The 20,477-nt window shown below is 41.2% G+C and overlaps 1 protein-coding gene across 1 annotated transcript in view; it reads left to right on the top strand.

Moving 5' to 3' along the window:
- Positions 1–20,477, top strand: part of tln1 (talin 1) — a 103,362-nt gene that overhangs the window by 46,253 nt on the left and 36,632 nt on the right. Inside the window, 18 exon segments of the mRNA XM_034199128.1 lie at positions 549–650; positions 2,875–2,951; positions 3,843–4,023; positions 5,006–5,119; positions 5,214–5,322; positions 6,210–6,418; positions 7,978–8,076; positions 9,175–9,342; positions 11,276–11,570; positions 15,479–15,645; positions 16,013–16,141; positions 16,682–16,795; positions 17,314–17,427; positions 17,945–18,079; positions 18,540–18,668; positions 18,762–18,864; positions 19,461–19,669; positions 19,866–19,985. Of these exon segments, the coding sequence (XP_034055019.1) occupies positions 549–650; positions 2,875–2,951; positions 3,843–4,023; positions 5,006–5,119; positions 5,214–5,322; positions 6,210–6,418; positions 7,978–8,076; positions 9,175–9,342; positions 11,276–11,570; positions 15,479–15,645; positions 16,013–16,141; positions 16,682–16,795; positions 17,314–17,427; positions 17,945–18,079; positions 18,540–18,668; positions 18,762–18,864; positions 19,461–19,669; positions 19,866–19,985 (2,574 nt within the window).

Genomic DNA, 20,477 nt, shown 5'->3' with positions numbered 1-20,477 from the left:
TACAAGGCTGGTGTGAATGCGACCTTAAAAAATATAAACGGGAGAACGATTTTTTGATTTGATTTAAAATAGTAATAATAATAATGAAACATGAGAATTATTATACAAACTTAAGCAGTGTCAAATTGATAAACAAAAATATTACTGACTTATAAATTATATATAAACAAATAATCTACTTAATTACACATCTGAAAAGGGGTGGGAAGAAGTTTACACTTATTTAATCCCACCCCTTCTCCCAAAACCTAAATTATTAAAAATAAATCTTAAAGAAACACATTTCTTATTGAAAAACAAAGACATCAAAACAACAAATAAATAAACAAATAAAAGATCCCACAGAGGTTACGAGAGGAAAAGCAGGGATGTTGTTGTTGTTAGGGAAGTGTGTGGCGCAGTGCGTTAGTGTTCAGGTTCAAATTGCCCACAGTATTGAGTACGTAAGTCGCTTTGGATAAAAGCGTCTAACAAGTGACATGTAGTGTAATGTTGTTGATGGTCACATGTGTTTATGTTTTAATCTGAGTGCTTTCTTCTCCCTTCAGGACTTCGGGGACTACCAGGACGGGTATTACTCTGTGCAGACCACTGAGGGGGAGCAGATCGCTCAGCTTATTGCCGGCTACATCGACATCATCCTCAAAAAGGTAACAGTCAGCTTTATTTTGGGACCAGCGTTAGGGATTAAAATCCTCGATTCATTTTAAATTGTATTTTCTATATCATGGACGCGCCTCTTCAGTTTTCTCCTCATCAGTTTCCCATCACACAGAAACAATTATTACCTTAACAAATGTTTTATCAAGCTGTCATGAGGTGGATTTCTTAATGTAGAAAAAGTTTGTAACAGTGTCTAGTAGCTGTTTGAAATTAAATCCTACTTAATAATATTAATGATAGTTATAACCCATAGGCGGCGCGTGAGGCTCAGGTTTGGGAAGGCTAAATAACTTTTTTTACCTGACGCTGCCCGCCTCTGGCGTCTATAGAAAAGAGATCAACTCAGTGAAAGCACCGCCTGCTGACCAATCAGAGCTCAGTGTGCGGAGTTTAAATCTACCAAGTCATATTAGCCTACAGGATAAAGGAAATGCAGAACAACTGCCGTATGCCGGGAAGACGCCGACGTGTCGCATTTATCATTCATATCACTTCATCGATCATATCACATCATAATGTATCATATCTCCTTATCTGAGTCAGCTGAGCCGTATCTGGCCGTGCAACACTCACAGTGTCACATACTGTATGCAGAAGTATTATTTTAAGCAACACATTAAGTTGACGAAACACTTGAGTCAAATGTAATTAAAGTCAGATCGTGTTTTAGACGGAGCAGTGATATCATAAACCTGTTAATGTACGCATTCAACCAGCTGTTCTGTATTCATCTTGCAGCTGGATAAAGTGTTTAAGTTATAGATGTTTAAAGTTTAACTTCTTCATATTTGTCTAATATTATGGTTTCATTTTCATTAATGAAGTATGACGCTGCGCTGTCAGTACGCTTGTCCATGTTTGTGATTGGTCAAATGTTGCTAGCCCCGCCCCTTGAACGCGCTCTCAGCCGGACAGAGAAACCCTGGGTTGATTTACTTTATTTTTAGGCGTCGTAGGACCGCTTAGCGAGATCTCGTTTGTTAGGATTAGATAAGATAACTCAAACGTTACATTACATTGCATTTAGCTGACGCTTTTATCCAAAGCGACTTACAATAAGTGCATTCGACCAGGAAGACACAACCTTGAAGAAAACAGAATCATATAGTAATCAGGTTTCATAGAGCCAAACATTTCAAGTGCTACTCAACTGGCTTTAGATAAGCCAGTCCTTTATTAGTATATAAGTGCTTTGTTAGCAGTTCTTTGTTGGTAATTCTGGCGCTCGAAGTGGAGTCGAAAGAGAGTTCTTCAGATTTTAAATGCGGTATTTGAGTGCTTTTTAGCTGAGGGATTACTAAGTCACGCTGTTTGTACTTCACGCAATCAGCAGAGTCTTCCTGTCTATTGTAATGCAGGGTTGAGACGCGTGACCCACTGAGACCTGTGTAACAGGTTCAGTTGAGCAGATCTGAGATTTAAAATCTCTCAATAGCGCCGTTTTAGCTACAATAACTACAGAACAATTATACAGAGTAGAATAAATGAAACGGAGAAGTCTATTTAAACAAGAATATAACGTACAGTGATTGCTGAGTCAATAGGTAGTGTCGTCACCCGGTCTAGATGCACACTGAGTTCTGGAAAACATATCCAAGGTCTGTTGAACTGGCTTCGTAGTACACTTTACTGGTGGCTGCATAGCAGCGCTAATGTCAAAGACACAGACATAGCCTACATTATATTTTTATTTTACCAGGATGCAGTGACAAAAATATTAGGGAAGCCTTAGCCTAGCCTACAGTACCCACCGCCCCTGTTAAAACCCCTTCAGCTATCTTACTGTATCTAATACCAAAGGGACACTTTGTTTTAATCAACCATTACACCTCTTTTGTAGACAGGAGAGATATCATGTATTAAACAAGTATTTGATACATTATTAAGACTATTAGATATTCACCCTTAGAGCATTTGAGCCAAGGGATATGATATTATTAATATCTCTCAGATGAGGTTGTAAATTAGGACCTTTATCTTGTCTTGTGATGTCTTGCTGAAAACAGCCCTTGCTCTTACATTGTTGACTTCTTCGTGCTAACGTATTCATTACCCTTTTATTAGATAAAGTTGTTACAATATCTACATTTGTTTATCCACCACTGTCCTAAAACATCTGCATTGTGTCCAATGAAGGTTTATTTTAGCCTCTCTTGAATTAGGATTCCTTAAAAATGACATTTTCTATCATCCATTGATGTCTCTCCACAGAAAAAGAGCAAAGACCACTTTGGCCTGGAGGGAGATGAAGAGTCCACCATGCTGGAAGACTCCGTGTCACCTAAAAAGTGTGTGTGTGTGTGTGTGTGTGTGTGTGTGTGTGTGTGTGTGTGTGTGTGTGTGTGTGTGTGTGTGTGTGTGTGTGTGTGTGTGTGTGTGTGTGGTGTGTGTGTGTGTGTGTGTGTGTGTGTGTGTGTGTGTGTGTGTGTGTGTGTGTGTGTGTGTGTGTGTGTGTGTGTGTGTGTGTGTGTGTGTGTGTGTGTGTGTGTGTGTGTTGTGTGTGTGTGTGTGTGTGTGTGTGTGTGTGTGTGTGTGTGTGTGTGTGTGTGTGTGTGTGTGTGTGTGGTGTGTGTGTGTGTGTGTGTGTGTGTGTGTGTGTGTGTGTGTAGTGTGTGTGTGTGTGATGGTGTGTGTGTGTGTGTGTGTGTGTGTGTGTGATGTGTGTGTGTGTGTGTGTGTGTGTGTGTGTGTGTGGTGTGTGTGGTGTGTGTGTGGCGTGTGGTGTGTGGGGGGGGGGTGGGGGGTGTGGGGGTGTGGGTGTGTGTGATAAACAATTATGTAAAGCCATTTTAAATAATGTCTGTCTAACTTACAGTAAGTGTGTGTGTGTGTCTTACAGTATTCTAAGTGTGTGTGTGTGTGTGTCTTACAGTATTCTAAGTGTGTGTGTGTGTGTGTGTCTTACAGTATTCTAAGTGTGTGTGTGGACCAACAATCTTTGAGCAGATTTTTAACAGGTGGAGCAGTTTTAATTTTCAAGCTGTTGACAAACACTTTTAAAACATATAGTCTTATTCTCTGATTGCCTTTATCTCTGTTAAATTGTATTTGTAGTCTTGTATGTATTAGCTCTGTATTTACTGTGAGGATTGACTGGAGCACAAAGGATGCTTCAGTCTGACTGTGTATCTCCCATTCGAGGGTAGCCTCTCTTCTCATCTTCCGTGTACCCTCCACAGGTCCACGGTGCTGCAGCAGCAGTTCAACCGGGTGGGGAAGGTGGAGACGGGCTCCGTGGCTCTGCCGGCCATCATGAGGTCCGGAGCCGGGGGGCCAGAGAGTTTCCAGAGGGGCTCCATGCCTCAGGCCAAGCAGCACATCACCAGCGGACAGATGCACCGAGGACACATGCCCCCTCTGGTAAAACAAACATGACTTCCACTGACAGGAAGTCATGATAATAGATTACATTTGTATAGCGGGGGCCCAAGGCCACTTTACATGCTGTAAATAATGTAAATACTGTATATTTATTTTTTATGTTATTATAGTTCTCTTAAAATAGTTCTCTATCTGTGTTTTCTAATTTTTGTTTTACTTTTACGTATGCATGACGACATCAAGTCAAATTCCTCGTACGTGTCAACCTACCTGGTGATAAACCTGTTTCTGAATCTTCTGAATCTGAACAAACAAGAGGGGCAAATAATAAAGTAATACATTAAATACAAATAGCAGTAGGAGTGGAAGCAGGGGGACTGTTATGGGTTAGGGGTCAAAGGCCATGGTGAACAGGTGAGTTTTTAATGATGACTTGAAGATCTCCAGGGTCTCTTGATGTCTTCCACTGACAGGAAGTGGCTTGCGGTATTGAGAGACAGACATCGTTGTACATCGTTGCCGTTAATAACTGCAATATATAACTGGCTGCTTTATCTTCAGAACTGTTACAGGATGTGTATTTTGTAAATTATGTAATTTTTATTATTTTTTTAACTTTAATATTTGTTATGCATGCTTCTTATGTAACATTAAAAATGCACTTTTTGATGTCTTGTATACATAAATATGTCCCCGGTGTGTCAGGGAACTCACAAAGTGTCAGAAAACAAAACCCTCTCTCTTTTCCTCCGTACCCACATCTCTAAAAATGGTGGTACAACGGAGCTGATCCAGATTTGCGTCCGATATGACGTAATATCTGAAATGCGGACCCACGGCTTTTGAGCAAAACACATCATAAACATGTATATATTTTTTATATATCTGAGACCCATAATATATGCCTAAAAATAGCATGACAGGAGACCTTTGTGCTGTCTTTGGCTCTTTTCTGCTGTAATGTCCCCTCTGTGGGACCAACAAAGGTATTCTGATTCTGATTGGTTGTGTGTGTCCACAGACTTCAGCTCAGCAGGCTCTGACAGGAACCATCAACTGCAGCATGCAGGCGGTGCAGGCGGCCCAGGCCTCTCTGGACGACTTCGACACACTGCCCCCCCTGGGAACTGACGCTGTGAGAGTTCACTTCCTTTTGTGCTAATATAATAACAGTATGATATCTAGATCTTTGTCACCAGAGGATTTATTTTTCCTCCTCTTTTTTAAAGGCATCCCAAGCCTGGCGCAAAAACAAAATGGATGAGTCCAAACATGAGATCCACTCCCAGGTGGATGCCATCACAGCTGGCACAGCATCCATGGTGAACCTGACTGCAGGTAAGCACTGTTCAGCTCCACGCTCTCTCCTCGGTATTTGTAATACCAGTGACGTGGACCCCCACCATGTTTTCTCCTGACACACGGCTTAAATGTTGACCATGATCCACATGTTGGTCCGGATGATTTGTTTTAAATTCTCTATCAATTCACAGCTTCATAGTTTCTTCTTGCTTTCTTGAAAAATAGTTTTTCCAGGCCACAGTACATTAGACTTGACATGCAGGCGTCCTCTCTTCTTCAAAACTGTTCAGATTGCTCTGGCCTCGTCATCCGTTCTGCGGTGAGGTCCATTTTTAGGAAGCTACTCACTAGTATCAGAGCCAGAGTGACACACCTGATAGAGCTAGCTTAAATGTACCATTCAATAAGGAGGCTTTACAATGACCAGTCTATTGGTTAGGCGGCATTCTCCACACATAGGCCTACAGGTGAGTTTGATTCACATTTTATCGGCGAATGCAGTTCGGCTTTCTAACTAACATGGAGAGAGAGCGAAGGGTCAATTGTGTGGGCTTAACTTGAAAACATGTGGGGCATCTTGAGTCATTAAAAATAGATGTTGAGATAGGAACCAGGAGGAGAGTTCACTCCATACATCAGGTGTATTCAGAAGCATACAACGTGTTTAAAAGGCTAAGACCAGATCCTCAATCGAGCCTCAGAATGTGTATCGTTTTGCTGAATTGAGTCATATTTCAGTTTTTTCATCGTTTATTTTATTGTGCACTAGTGGTAAGGTAAGGTTTATTTATATAGCACATTTTCAGACACAGAGGCAACTCAAAGTTCTTTACATCATCACTAACACTTAATAACAACACAACAGAAAGGAACACAATAAATAAACATAATGGGATAACACTAGTGATTGCACCTGTCCTCAGGCGACCCAGCAGAGACGGACTACACAGCGGTGGGCTGCGCCGTCACCACCATCTCCTCCAACCTGACGGAGATGTCAAAGGGAGTGAAGCTGCTGGCAGCGCTGATGGAGGACGAAGGGGCCAACGGGCAGCAGCTGCTGGGAGCCGCCAAGAACCTGGCCTGCGCCGTGTCCGACATGCTGAAGACCGCCCAGCCTGCCAACACCGAGGTACACACACATTTGAATACTTTATTTGGTTCCACAAATTATATTACATAAGACAGGGACTCAAATATATCGGGGCTAAGCAGCACAGAACACTTAAGGGAACACAGAGCATCTCCTTCTCCACACGGCTAAGCGGCAGCCTTAAGGGAACACATAGCATCTCCTTCTCCACACGGCTAAGCGGCAGCCTTAAGGGAACACATAGCATCTCCTTCTCCACACGGCTAAGCGGCAGCCTTAAGGGAACACATAGCATCTCCTTCTCCACACGGCTAAGCTGCAGCCTTAAGGGAACACATAGCATCTCCTTCTCCACACGGCTAAGCGGCAGCCTTAAGGGAACACATAGCATCTCCTTCTCCACACGGCTAAGCTGCAGCCTTAAGGGAACACATAGCATCTCCTTCTCCACACGGCTAAGCTGCAGCCTTAAGGGAACACATAGCATCTCCTTCTCCACACGGCTAAGCGGCAGCCTTAAGGGAACACATAGCATCTCCTTCTCCACACGGCTAAGCGGCAGCCTTAAGGGAACACATAGCATCTCCTTCTCCACACGGCTAAGCGGCAGCCTTAAGGGAACACATAGCATCTCCTTCTCCACACGGCTAATCGGCAGCCTTAAGGGAACACATAGCATCTCCTTCTCCACACGGCTAAGCTGCAGCCTTAAGGGAACACATAGCATCTCCTTCTCCACACGGCTAAGCGGCAGCCTTAAGGGAACACATAGCATCTCCTTCTCCACACGGCTAAGCTGCAGCCTTAAGGGAACACATAGCATCTCCTTCTCCACACGGCTAAGCTGCAGCCTTAAGGGAACACATAGCATCTCCTTCTCCACACGGCTAAGCGGCAGCCTTAAGGGAACACATAGCATCTCCTTCTCCACACGGCTAAGCGGCAGCCTTAAGGGAACACATAGCATCTCCTTCTCCACACGGCTAAGCGGCAGCCTTAAGGGAACACATAGCATCTCCTTCTCCACACGGCTAAGCTGCCAATAATAGCTGAAACAGAGCAATATGGCTTTTCTCTTTGACATTCCAGCAATTCTCAGACCAATCATGGTGCATTTATATACATGGCCAAGACTTCCGAATATGAGTATGCTATATCTACACTTGTACCCAAAGCTGGTTATCACATCGAGCAGTGGTTGGTATTTGATATACTTGTCCTGGAAAGTCTGGTCCATGTACAGGTTAAAGGCACAGCCTACTTCTAATATTAGCACCTCCCTGTGGTTGGTGACACACACACACACACACACACACACACACACACACACACACACACACACACACCTGTGGATGGACATATGTTGCAAGAGGCCGAAATGCCATCATTATAACTCCATTTGGTGAATGTGCAAACGTCCCTCTATTGGTCAGAATAATGATCATTCTAACAAAAAGGTGGGGTTTAAGAGCCTTCATTCTTAGTCACAAGGGATGGAAATAAGATGGGATAAGCTCTCTGTATGACACACACACACACACACATCTGGGTGGACATATGTTGCAAGAGTGTGTGTCTAAGATGTGTTTTTGTCGCAGCCTCGTCAGATCCTGCTGCAGGCTGCAGGAAACGTGGGCCAGGCCAGCGGAGAGCTGCTGTCTCACATCGGAGAGACAGACCACGACCCACAGTTCCAGGTGTGTCCATCTTTTCCTTTTGTATGTGTTGATTTAAGGAAGGGACAATACACATGTATTAACATCAGCAGTTGGGTCCATCAGGCCATATGTTGCCATATATCTGCTGTCCTTGGCAAGTTGATGGTATTAAAAGAAAACATACAAGAGCATACAAGCACAGAAATAACACATGAGCACAATAACAGCACATAGTCAAGCACATCTTATCCTTTATTCATGCTTTATGTTTTCCATCTAGCACTTGCAAGACAAACTTAATGTAATTTAGTTATTTAGGCTATAAGATTTAGAAGAGCCATCGAAGATAACTTCCAAACCTATAATTATTTCTCCTGGTAATGTGGGATACTATTTCAGATCTGTGAGAACCCTTTTTTCCAGCTTCCTTCAAATGTTAACTTTGATATTGAAAGATGATAACGCCTATAACACCCATACTTTCATTCATTTAAAACGGCTTTTACAGCACAACTTGAGCAATGTACTCAGGTTGAACCCAAAAGAATGAGAAAGGTAAAATAAGAACATACAGTTGTTTTATAAAAGTGTATCCCGTGTTGCTGCTCTGTTTCATGTGTATATTTGACAGTTTCTAGGTAGAGGATCTTTCAGGGGTGCCACGAGGAGGGTCACCTCTTATTGTCAAACGATGGTAACAAATGTGTCCGAAAGACAAGTGTTGTATTCTCAAAGGCCAATCAAGACAATCTCTTAGTCAACAAAGTAGAGAAATCCTCTCTAACTAAATTCTATCTGTCAATCATATTTCAATCCAGCTATAGACTTGGATTATCTTTAATTCTTAAAATGAAATGTAGCTGATACTGAATGAATAACAAAATGTTAAAACCTTTCACTGGAGGCAGCAATAAATGAATAAGCCTCATCACGTTTGATTATATTAACCATTAAAAGCTAGAATAGTTGTTTTAATTCCCTGCAATATCAGTAGATCTTTTAATCATTTTTGGTTTCAACTAATATTGTGAATGACTTAATTTATAATCTATGTAATCCATCACCATCATCCGTCCCTCGTCCCCTGTGAGTGATGACGCTCAGTGATGCTAACCGCGGTGTGTTTGCCGTCTGCAGGACATGCTGATGCAGCTGGCTAAAGCTGTGGCTAACGCAGCAGCCGCTCTGGTGCTGAAAGCGAAGAACGTGGCTCAGAAGACGGAGGACTCGGCCCAGCAGAACCGGGTCATCGCTGCCGCCACGCAGTGCGCCCTGTCCACCTCTCAGCTGGTGGCCTGCACCAGGGTCAGTGGGCCTCACATGTTTATTTCGATTTGGTTATTAGGATCCATGTTAGTGCTAGCATACATATATACAGTCAAACGTAAATATAACATCTCTTATTATGTATTTAACAAGAAACAAAAATGATCCTTTCAGCTATATTTAAACCAAACACAAAGTCAAACAATTCCTCAACATTTATGAACACATTTCTAGCAATACATGGCAAACATACAGTAAGTCCTTGTCTGAAATAACCTTAAAGTGTGTATTATCTATCCTGCAGTCTCCGACATATTTAACTCCAATTTGAAAAAATAAATACGATTTTCCGCCACGGAAGATTTTGAGTTTCTCTATTCTCTATATAACACAACTTATAGATCATAGTGTACATATAGTATACACTGATACAGTTCAATTATGATTTCTGAACATTTTAAAAGTATGAACGGATATTGAGTATTAAAGATTTGTATTTTATTTTATATATAAATTAGGGCTGTCAAGTTAACGCGTTAATAACGCGTTAATAACGCGTTAACGCAAAAAAAAATGAACGCCACTAATTATTTTAACGCGATTAACGCATGTGTATTTTTTGTCCTCGGCCGCCCCGTAGTTTCAGAGCGCATCGAGTTTAAAACACCATCTACAAGCTGATGCTGACAGCCCCGCTCCTGCCGCCCGCTTGTGGCAGACCATACTTCCACGCTCACCTGCAGGCACCGACTGGCTGTTGGGAGGACCGGGAGGGTGTGTGTATGTGTGGCCCGAGCGAGCGAGAGAGAGACCTTACGTGCATTGTTGTTGTTAGCATCTGGTGCTAGCTAGCTGCGCTAACGGATATGGAGCTGTTTAAATGAAAACAGAGGAGCGACATTTCGCCACAACTGCGCCGAGCACTTGACTTTATGCAGGAAGCCAGACAGTGGGACATTGTACGAAAAGTCAGCACACTCAGCACGGATTGTGCTCAACATGATTGCAGCGTCCAGGCAGCTCCCGTTCGAGCATATGCCTTGAGTTGCACATAGCTCCAACGATCTATCACACACACACACACACACACACACACACACACACACACACACACACACACACACACACACACACACACACACACACACACACACACACACACACACACACACACACACATTGTATTGTATTAGAGGTTCCAGGTTGAATTGAGGCGAATATTTGTAATGTTGAGGTTGTTGTGTTTAATATTCATGAGAATATTTGTCATTGTTCAAATGATAATAAACATTAGCATAAAGCATATTTGTCCACTCATATGTTGATAAGAGTATTAAAAACTTGAAAAATATTCCTCTAAGGTACATTTAGAACAGATCAAAAATGTGCGATTAATTTGCGATTAATCGCGATTAACTATTTTAATCGACTGACAGCCCTAGTTTATATATATATTTTGTATATACTTTTATTTATTTTACTAACTTACCAATTTACTTACTTACTCACTTACCTACTTACTTACTTACCTCCTTACTTACTTACTTACTTACTTACTTACTCACCTACATAATGACTTACCTACTTACTTACATACTTATTTACTTACCTCCTTACTTACTTACATACTTACTTGCTCACCTACAGTACATCATTACTTACTTACTTACTTACTTACCTACTTTCTTACTCACTCACTCAATCACTTACTTACTAACTTACTTGCTCACCTACATAATGACTTACCTACTTACTTACCTACTTACATACTTACTTACTTACTTACTTGCTCACCTACATCATTATTTACTTACTTACCTACTTACTTACTCACCTACATACATAATTACCTACATACTTCCATACTTACTTACTTACTTTTATTTATTTATTTACATATTCATTCCTTCATGTATTTATTCGCCCTTTCTCCTCCTCTCCTCACTCCTACACCATGTCTCCTCTCTTCCAGGTGGTAGCTCCGACCATCAGCTCCCCGGTGTGCCAGGAGCAGCTGATCGAGGCGGGGAAGCTGGTGGCCAAGTCGGTGGAGGGCTGCGTGGAGGCATCGCAGGGGGCCACTCAGGACGAGGGGCTCCTGAAACAGGTGGGCTTTGCTGCCACAGGCGTCAATCAGGCCCTCAACGAGCTGCTGCAGCACATCAAGCAGTACGCCAGCGGAGGACATCCTATTGGACGCCACGGAGAAGCCACCGACCGCATCCTGGACGTCACTGAGAACATCTTCAGCTCCATGGGAGACGCTGGTAGGTGCAGGGAGCTCAAATCAGGAAATACAGCTGGTTATCAAAATGTTAAGATGAGAAAACGATGAACCTTTATTTATCCACATAGGGAAATTAGTTGGCAGAGCAGCAATACAATACAATACAAAGGGGCTTTATTGGCATGACCACATTTTAAACATAGTATTGCCAAAGCATTCCGCACAAGGCGTTATAACAGAACAAAACAAAAATCAACACTAAACATAAATATCAACAATACATGTGGCACAACAGCATAACACAAAACATATAGCACTAAAAGACACAGGAAACACATGGAAGGTAAAAGCACACACAGGGATAAATATATTAAAAAAACATATATATATGATTATAAACCAGACAAGTCAAATCAAGCAATCTGATTGGTTCTTAGCCGTGATATAATGAGCGTATACCACGGGTAGAATTGTATTTACTTTTCACAACAAGTCAGTATCCCTCCGCGTCTGAGAAAAGCTACAACCGTTACAACTGTTACATTACGTCCGTTACGAAACCAACTAACTAACAAAGCTTAAGATGGAAACATGGAAGGGATAATGTGCAGCAAGGACTTATTGACCGTTGTTAAGGACGCTCACATCTGCAGAAAGAAGTCCGGTCGATTTAACTGTATACAGTTGGGCTGAAAAGCAAACTGCATGCCGTGGCCGAACCACGCCCCTTAACTGTGATATAATGACCATATACCACGGCCTGTCGTGAGCTATTGCTTAATTATAAAAATGTAATAAGTAAGATATGATACACCTTTATTGATCCCTGTAATATCTCAAATTCAGGTGTTAAAGAAGGAATACGATTGAAACAGGGGATAGGACATGTAACAGTTCACTCACATGTTAGAATAAAAAGTAAAGGATGTTAGTATGTAACGGTACATAATAAAATATTATTGGTAGAGTTGCATATATACAAAAATGAATAATTATGAATGTTTCAAAATGTATAAATGTCTCTTTGCAAGTGCTGTCGATTTACTCCGCACCATTTGCTTCAGATCACAAAACCGCTGTGTAATCGCTTCATTTCTATATCTCTAAGAAAGGTATTGCAGATGTAATGACGTATGGAATATTTGGTGACAGAGAACTGAGGTATTCTTCAAGAAAACACAGAAGCATTTTTTTAACATGTAGCGACCTGCTCAGTATGTCGGGTCTACCTCATACTTATTTAGTTTGAGCTGTTATGAACACTGAAGCGTTAAGAGGTTTTCTCATTTCGGAGCCTCTCTATATATATGTAAGAATAAATCGCAAACTCAAAAAATAGCCATATACTTTAGATGTATTAGACTGCAGGGGTGTCAAACTCAATTTCATCTCGGGCCACATCAGTATTATGGTTGCACTCAGAGGGCCGGTTGTAGCTTTAAGACTAGATAAAAAATACATATATACATGGATGATCCTGCGGTCCTGTGTCCTGGATCGCGAGCCCTGGATCTTGAGTCGTGGCTGTGGTCCTGGATCATAGGTCCTGGATGGATATCCTCGTGGATTCATCTTCCTATTATAGACACATGCATTTCCAAACATTTGGACTACCTATGTTGCAAATGTATTATCTTTTCAATTTACACACGGCATCTATTGCACGTCTGTCCGTCCTGGGAGAGGGATCCCTCCTCTGTTGCTCTCCCTGAGGTTTCTCCCATGTTCCCTTTAAACTGTGGGTTTTCTCCGGAAGTTTTTCCTTGTACGATGTGAGGGTCTAAGGACAGAGGGTCTAAGGACAGAGGGTCTAAGGACAGAGGGTGTCGTATTGTCATACTGATATTCTGTACAGACTGTGAAGTCCACAGAGACAAATGTAACATTTGTGATATTGGGCTATATAAATAAACATTGATTGATATATAAATATTGAAAAAAATATAAAATAATTATTATATTATATTACATTATTGCCTCTGCATTGGATTATTATGGGATAGAGTAATAACTTCATAATTAACTATGTCTGAAAGCAGAAGTCTAGGGCAAATAATTGCAAGTCTCTTCAGTGTGCATGTCACAAAATGATTTAAAAAGAAAAGCCAAATTCTGGAGAAAAAGTCAAAATAAAAAATAAAAAGTGATATTTTGGGGCAAAAAGTAAAATTTTGAAGAAAAAGAAGTAACATTTTGAATAAAAAAGGCAAATTTGAGATGCATTGTGGGACATGTAGTTTATGGGCAACGTGCTTCTGTCAATCGGCATGTAACTGTATAATAAACAGTGTTGTGCTAGTTACTGAAAACCAGTAACTAGTTACCATTACTAGTTACTTCATCTCAAAAGTAACTCAGTTACTTTACTGATTACTTACACCCAAAAGTAATGCGTTACTGTGAAAAGTAACGTTTTTGTTACTTGAGAAAAGGGCTCCCATTAATGCCCTTATAGTCTTCATTTCAGTACTGTTATTGCATTGGAGAATAATACAATCCGTTGATCAACTTGACATGCATTATATGCAATCTGGATTGCATCGATATTAGCTGGCTTTCCATTTTTGTATATTCTTTCTCCAGGTAGTTGGAAAAAGTGTTCCGTCCCATATGCCGTGTGCCGCCCGGACATGCTATCATGCTAACTAGCTCCCTGAAAGCGGGTGACTCCACTGTAGCAATAGCCTGCATGTGTTCTACAACATACCGTGCAATGGCTTTATCCACTTTTCCCTGGCCAGCAGTCCCTTGGTTAAAATCCAGCCGCTGTTGCTTAGGTGGAGGTGGAGTGGCGTCGGCTGAGTCTCTGTGGTCTTAGTATAGCTTCGTCCCAGCATGTTGTTTTTGCAGATGTTTTAAGAGATTTGAATGACTGGTTTGGGCAGTAGATAGGATCTTTGACCCGCCAGGACACAACTTACATTTAACTAAAACGTTCTTTTCTTTGTGCTCGACAAAAGTGAAATAGTGAGAATATCTCCAGGTGGAGAAACTAGACTTGAGCTCCGCCGCCGCCATGATAGTCTTGTTAGTAAACAACACAAACACGCCCACAGCCCGTCTCCGCATGTGACACAGGAAGTATTTAAGTACATTTACTCAAGTACTGTACTTAAGTACAGTTCTCATCTCTGTTCGCCTGGCTGTTGACTATATAAAAAAACTAACGGAGTAACGCATCATGTAGTAACGGTAACTGAGTTACTGAATGTAAAAAGTAATGCGTTAGAGTACTAGTTACTGGCAAAAATAGCGGCGTTACAGTAACGCGTTACTTGTAATGCGTTAGTCCCAACACTGATAATAAACAATATTATTTGCAAGCTCTCGTGGGGCCACATGAAATGAAGTTACGGGCCGTATTTGGCCCCCAGGCCTTGAGTTTGACACCCCTGTAGAGGATGAGATATATTGAGAAAATCAAATATGAAGAATTATTTTTAACCATGTATATCAATATTGCAACAATATTTAAGGATTGACTCTTGATGCCTTCATAAAATATTAACAAAAAGAGAATGTGGATAAAAAATCAGTGATGTTGAAGTAATAACTTAGCGGGTAAAGACAATCTGGTAAGTTAAAGATATTAACCACATTTCTGTAATGCAGGAAAAGACACTTATGAAGTATAACAATATTAATACATACAAAATCAAACACGTTACTTAGCCTCATATCAAGATTCCAATATAATAACGATATATTTTTCAGCCCTACATGTCCATTTTGCTGATTGATGAGATAATTTCTCTTTGACAAAACCTACTTCTATTCCATTTTATTGTAGTTACTTGCACTATTTGTTCTGTTTTTATCTGTTTTATTGTGTTGCTCTGTTGGGCCCTGTGACCTAAGATTTTCATCGACATAACTACACTGTAGCTATGTACGAATGACAATAAAAAGCCTTGAACCTTTCTACCCTCTTCCCCTCTCTGTAACTAGGTGAGATGGTCCGTCAGGCCCGTATCCTCGCCCAGGCCACCTCCGATCTGGTCAACGCCATCAAGATGGACGCCGAGGGAGAGACCGACCTGGAGAACTCACGCAAGCTTCTGTCCGCCGCTAAGCTGCTGGCTGATGCCACCGCCAAGATGGTGGAGGCTGCGAAGGTCTGCCTTTTCTCTTTCATTCGGTCTGCGTTCAACACAATGAACAAACCTCTTCATTTGAATGAGTCTGTTATTTAAAAAAAAAAATGTATTGAACTGTTTATTTTTAATTTTTACAAATCAAGACATATCCTGACATAGGGCTTTTCCATTCAAATGACAAATAATAATAATAAGGTAAAACAGAATATGAAATAAAATAAAGTAAAACAGTTACAAGTTAAAATAAATAAGATAATTATAAAAAAATTAATTAATAATAGTAAAGTAAATAAATAAAAGCATTTTACACGGGGACATTGTCCATAATGTTCTTTTGAATTTAGTCTGTTATTTTAATAATGTGTAATGATGTGTTCCTTCCCAGGGTGCAGCAGCGAACCCCGACAGTGAGGAGCAGCAGCAGAAGCTTCGAGAGGCAGCTGAAGGTCTGCGTATGGCCACCAACGCTGCCGCACAGAACGCTATCAAGAAACGCCTGGTCAACAAGCTTGAGGTAGAACAGAAGGAGAAAGAGAAATGACATGCGCAAACTGAGTGACCTTTACAATCCAGTTTTGCATATAACACAGATGTATTGGATTGACTGGAGGAAGATGGCTTAACAGGTCCTCAGCCGCTAGAATGAACAGGTTTTTAGTGTAGCTTCAATAGTGATGGATGCAACCATTTTTTTCAATTCAATCTCTATCATTCCCTTAAATAGATGCTCCCTGTATTTTCGTAAATGTTTGTATCATAGGTTACACAGAAAATAAGAAATATTGTAATTGTTGTTCTACATTAATTAAGGAACAATCTTGTTTAAAAAACTCCAACCTTTTTTACTTAATTTTCTTGTTTTCTCAGTTCAATGGAACATGTTTAGACCTCTCCTGACTTGCTGACATGAAGCTCATTCTCAGTATTAATGATATTAGCTGACAATTTAGTGCCACCACTTATTTAACCACCTATACAACTTTAAATATGTTTATTACAGTATATAGAGACACTGTTTTAATTTAGCTTATGTATGTTTTGTGTTTCCTGTCAGCATGCAGCCAAACAGGCAGCAGCAGCGGCCACTCAAACCATCGCTGCCGCCCAACACGCAGCCTCCTCCAGCAAGAACCATGCGGCGCAGCAGCAGCTGGTCCAGGCTTGCAAGGTAACATCTTCTCAATGTATACATCAGGTTTACAGACACAGTGGCTAAATCTCAAAGTTTCACCTATTTTTCTTAATTTTTACCCTTTGTCTGTTCTCTCGGTTTCTGCCTTTTTTCCTCTCACATCTTAAGTCCAACACTGATAAAAGTGATCTAGTTTTGAGGTCTAACAGTCTTAATGTATATGTACTACACTGTATTACAATATAATGATAATATACCATTCGGACCGCTCCCTTTCGGTTGCTGTTTTTGTCTCTAAAATGCGTCAACTCATCACCGGAGTCCCTCAGGGCTCTGTGCTGGGTCCCCTCCATTTTTCTCTGTACACCAATGCATCTTGCGCTGTTGAAAAACATGTTATTTAAATTAAGTTTTGAAACTAATGTACCCTCATGTTTCTTGCTTTTCTGATTCTGTATCTTCATGGTTAGTTGTACTTTGTCAGGCACTTTGTATAAAATCGTCAACTAAGTGAAATGTAATATAATGTGTTTGGTTTGTGTGTGTGTTATCAGACGGTGGCAGAGCAGATCCCTCAGCTGGTTCAGGGGGTCCGGGGCAGCCAGTCTCAGCCCGACAGCCCGAGTGCTCAGCTGGCCCTCATCAGTGCCAGCCAGAACTTCCTGCAGGTGACTGACGCACAAGCAGCTGATTTCACTCAGTGAACACGGGAAAAAACGCTAGATTTCACAAATAAAGTACAGCAGTCTACGGGAGAACAGTAACTGACATCTAACAGAACAGTTCAGTTATAGTGGTACAGCTCTGATACATGTAGCTACACACAGATGTGTCTTTAGAATCAGAATCAGAGGGGAAATGTACATTGTTACAGCAGAAAAGAGCCAAAGACAGCTTAATGTTACCTAAGTAGCATGCATACAACAAATATTAAAGATTAAAAAAAAAAGAAGTTACAAATATAACTTAAAAAGAAAGTATACAATAAATAGAGCAAAAGTACATTAAAATAAATTAAATATAAGGAGTACTCAGTGATGAGTAGGAGCTGCTGTAACAGGCTGCCACTCTGTGCGGTGCCTCTTCCTGGTTTTATGGTTATTTGGGTTATGTGATTGGTCCTTTTGTCCCTCCAGAACTCTTGGTTTGAAACATGCTAATACTTTGTGTCTCCCTCTCCACCAGCCTGGTGCTAGGATGGTGACAGCCTCCAAGGCCACAGTCCCCACCATCGGAGACCAGGCTTCAGCCATGCAGCTCAGTCAGTGTGCTAAGAACCTGGCCAGTGCTCTGGCTGAGCTCCGGACCACCTCACAGAAGGTACTGCACAACTTCAGTCCATTGTCTTAATCATGGGGACTCACCCCAACATTCACTAGCATGCTTTTAGATTTACACAATGACAAGTTGTATACATTAATCTCAGTTCTACTACAAAACAAGTTCTTCAGGCCTCATTTCAATTGAATTGGTAGGCAGTGCTACTGTATGTTTTAAGTAAATGATGGGCCTCATGTAGGAACATCTTTGTATTATTATCCAAAAATCCAAGTCAGTTTTAGCAAGCGCTTCAATGGGAAAACGTTTCTCAGAAATGGTAACCTTGAAGCCTGAGTAAATGACACCTCTTCATATGGCATGAGATTGTATTTTCTAACAATTTTGAGCTTTTCTACAAAACAAGTTTTCTATATACATTTTTTTATCTCCTGTAAATTATTTTAAAGCCTGTCGCTCAGACAGACACCTCACTGATATGTGTGTGTTTTTGTGCATGCAGGCTCAGGAGGCGTGTGGTCCGTTGGAGATAGAAAACGCTCTGTCCACTGTACGAGGTCTGGAGAAGGAAATCCAGGAGGCCAAGGCTTCAGCTAAGGCGGGGATACTGAAACCACTGCCAGGAGAGACGGTGAGACACACACACACACACACACCCACACACACTCATACACACTGATATTACGAACAGTATGGCTGACAGTGTGTGTCCTCTCTGTCTCAGCTGGAGAAGTCCTCTCAGGATCTGGGGAGCAGCACTAAGGCAGTGAGCTCAGCCATGGCCCAGCTGCTGAGCGAGGCCACGCAGGGCAATGAGAACTACACCGGTGGGTGCAACATCAAAAAGAGACACTCATGTTTAGCGCAAATATTAATATATGAAAGAAAGCCTACAAACTACTGCTACATAAACTTAGAAATTAAGAAACAGTACATTTTATTTGTAAAATAGACAACTTAAATGGACTTGTAAAGATCATAAAGACACCCAAAGTGTTCCAAATAAAGACATAAATATGACATTTTGAAAAATCATCATATGTTTAAATACAGACAAAATACACTGAATAACTTTTAACATGTATTTATATTTATATACAGGTTTGGAAGTAAGCTAATTATTACAAAATTGTTAATTAAGTCATTTTTTATTTTACGAAATGACCATTTTATTTTGTAAAGCCAAACATTATACCATTATTTTTCTGTCATCAAGACAAACAGTGCAGTCTTGTGATCTATTTCAATGAGCCAACAGCCATTCACACAACTTGCCTGTTTGCTTGATATAGTAATAATCAGCTGATAATAATTAGCTGCAATAAGCTTTTTGAGGCAGAGCTGTGTTGTTTTAATATGATTGAATGTAAAGCTCATGTGACATTGTTTCTGTATTTATTAATGTGGTAATTCCTTCACCCAGGCATGGCAGCCAGAGATGTGGCCCAGGCCCTGAAGTCTTTGGCCTCGGGGGCCCGAGCCGTCGCCGCCACCACCGACGACCCGGCGGCACGCAACGCCATTCTGGACTGCGCCGGAGATGTCATGGACAAATCAGCCAATCTGATCGAAGAGACCAAGAGGGCCATCGCCAAGCCCGGAGACCCAGAGAGTCAGCAGCGACTCGCCCAGGTGAGACCCAAGGAGGGAGAGAGAGAGAGAGAGAGTGTGTTTAATCCCTGAGAGCTCATATTCCTAAAGCTTTCTTGATTTCAAGGGGTGTAAGAAAACAAGCTGTTGGCCGACTTCCCAAAGTTGTATTGATTTCTGTTTTTAAAGTTCTGATTATTATCTAAAATCCAAAATGTGTGTGTGTTTGTGTGTGTAGGTGGCTAAGGCAGTGTCTCAAGCCCTGAACAGGTGTGTGAACTGCCTTCCTGGCCAGAGGGATGTGGACAACGCTATCCGAACTGTGGGCGAAGCCAGCAAGGCTCTCCTGTCCAACTCTGTGAGTAATACAGATTGAATCACTAACAATGTGTTAACAGTGGTGAAATGAATGCTTCTTCTCACTGAGGTTTGTGGCTTTCCAAGTGAAGATCCTCTCTGTGAGGGGACCAGTGCCCAAAGACTGTTGTTCAAAAATAAATAACAAAACTGTAGGCGGGGTCCCAAATAACAAATACTTAAATATGGGTGCAGTTCTGCTAATGGGACCACTATAACAGCCATCTTAATGTCAAAGCTTTTAAAAATGTCCCTTTCTGGGAAGCAGTATGGTATATTATCTTTAAAGCTGCCCAAATCCATTAAAATGTCATCACACTTCTTTCAGTCTTTGCAAAAAGGGATTTGAAAACTTCATCTAATCCTCTCTTTGCCGGTTTCTCGGTTTTCATGATATATCTCCGTCACACATACTTTGTTTTCCTTATTATTTTTGCTGTATTCTTTACCCAAAAACCGCATTCACATGAATGACAACAAACCAGTCTGACTA

This window comes from Gymnodraco acuticeps, unplaced genomic scaffold (assembly GCF_902827175.1).
Source record: "Gymnodraco acuticeps unplaced genomic scaffold, fGymAcu1.1, whole genome shotgun sequence".
Classification (NCBI taxonomy): Eukaryota; Metazoa; Chordata; class Actinopteri; order Perciformes; family Bathydraconidae; genus Gymnodraco; species Gymnodraco acuticeps.
This window is presented reverse-complemented; position numbering and strand designations above follow the sequence as displayed.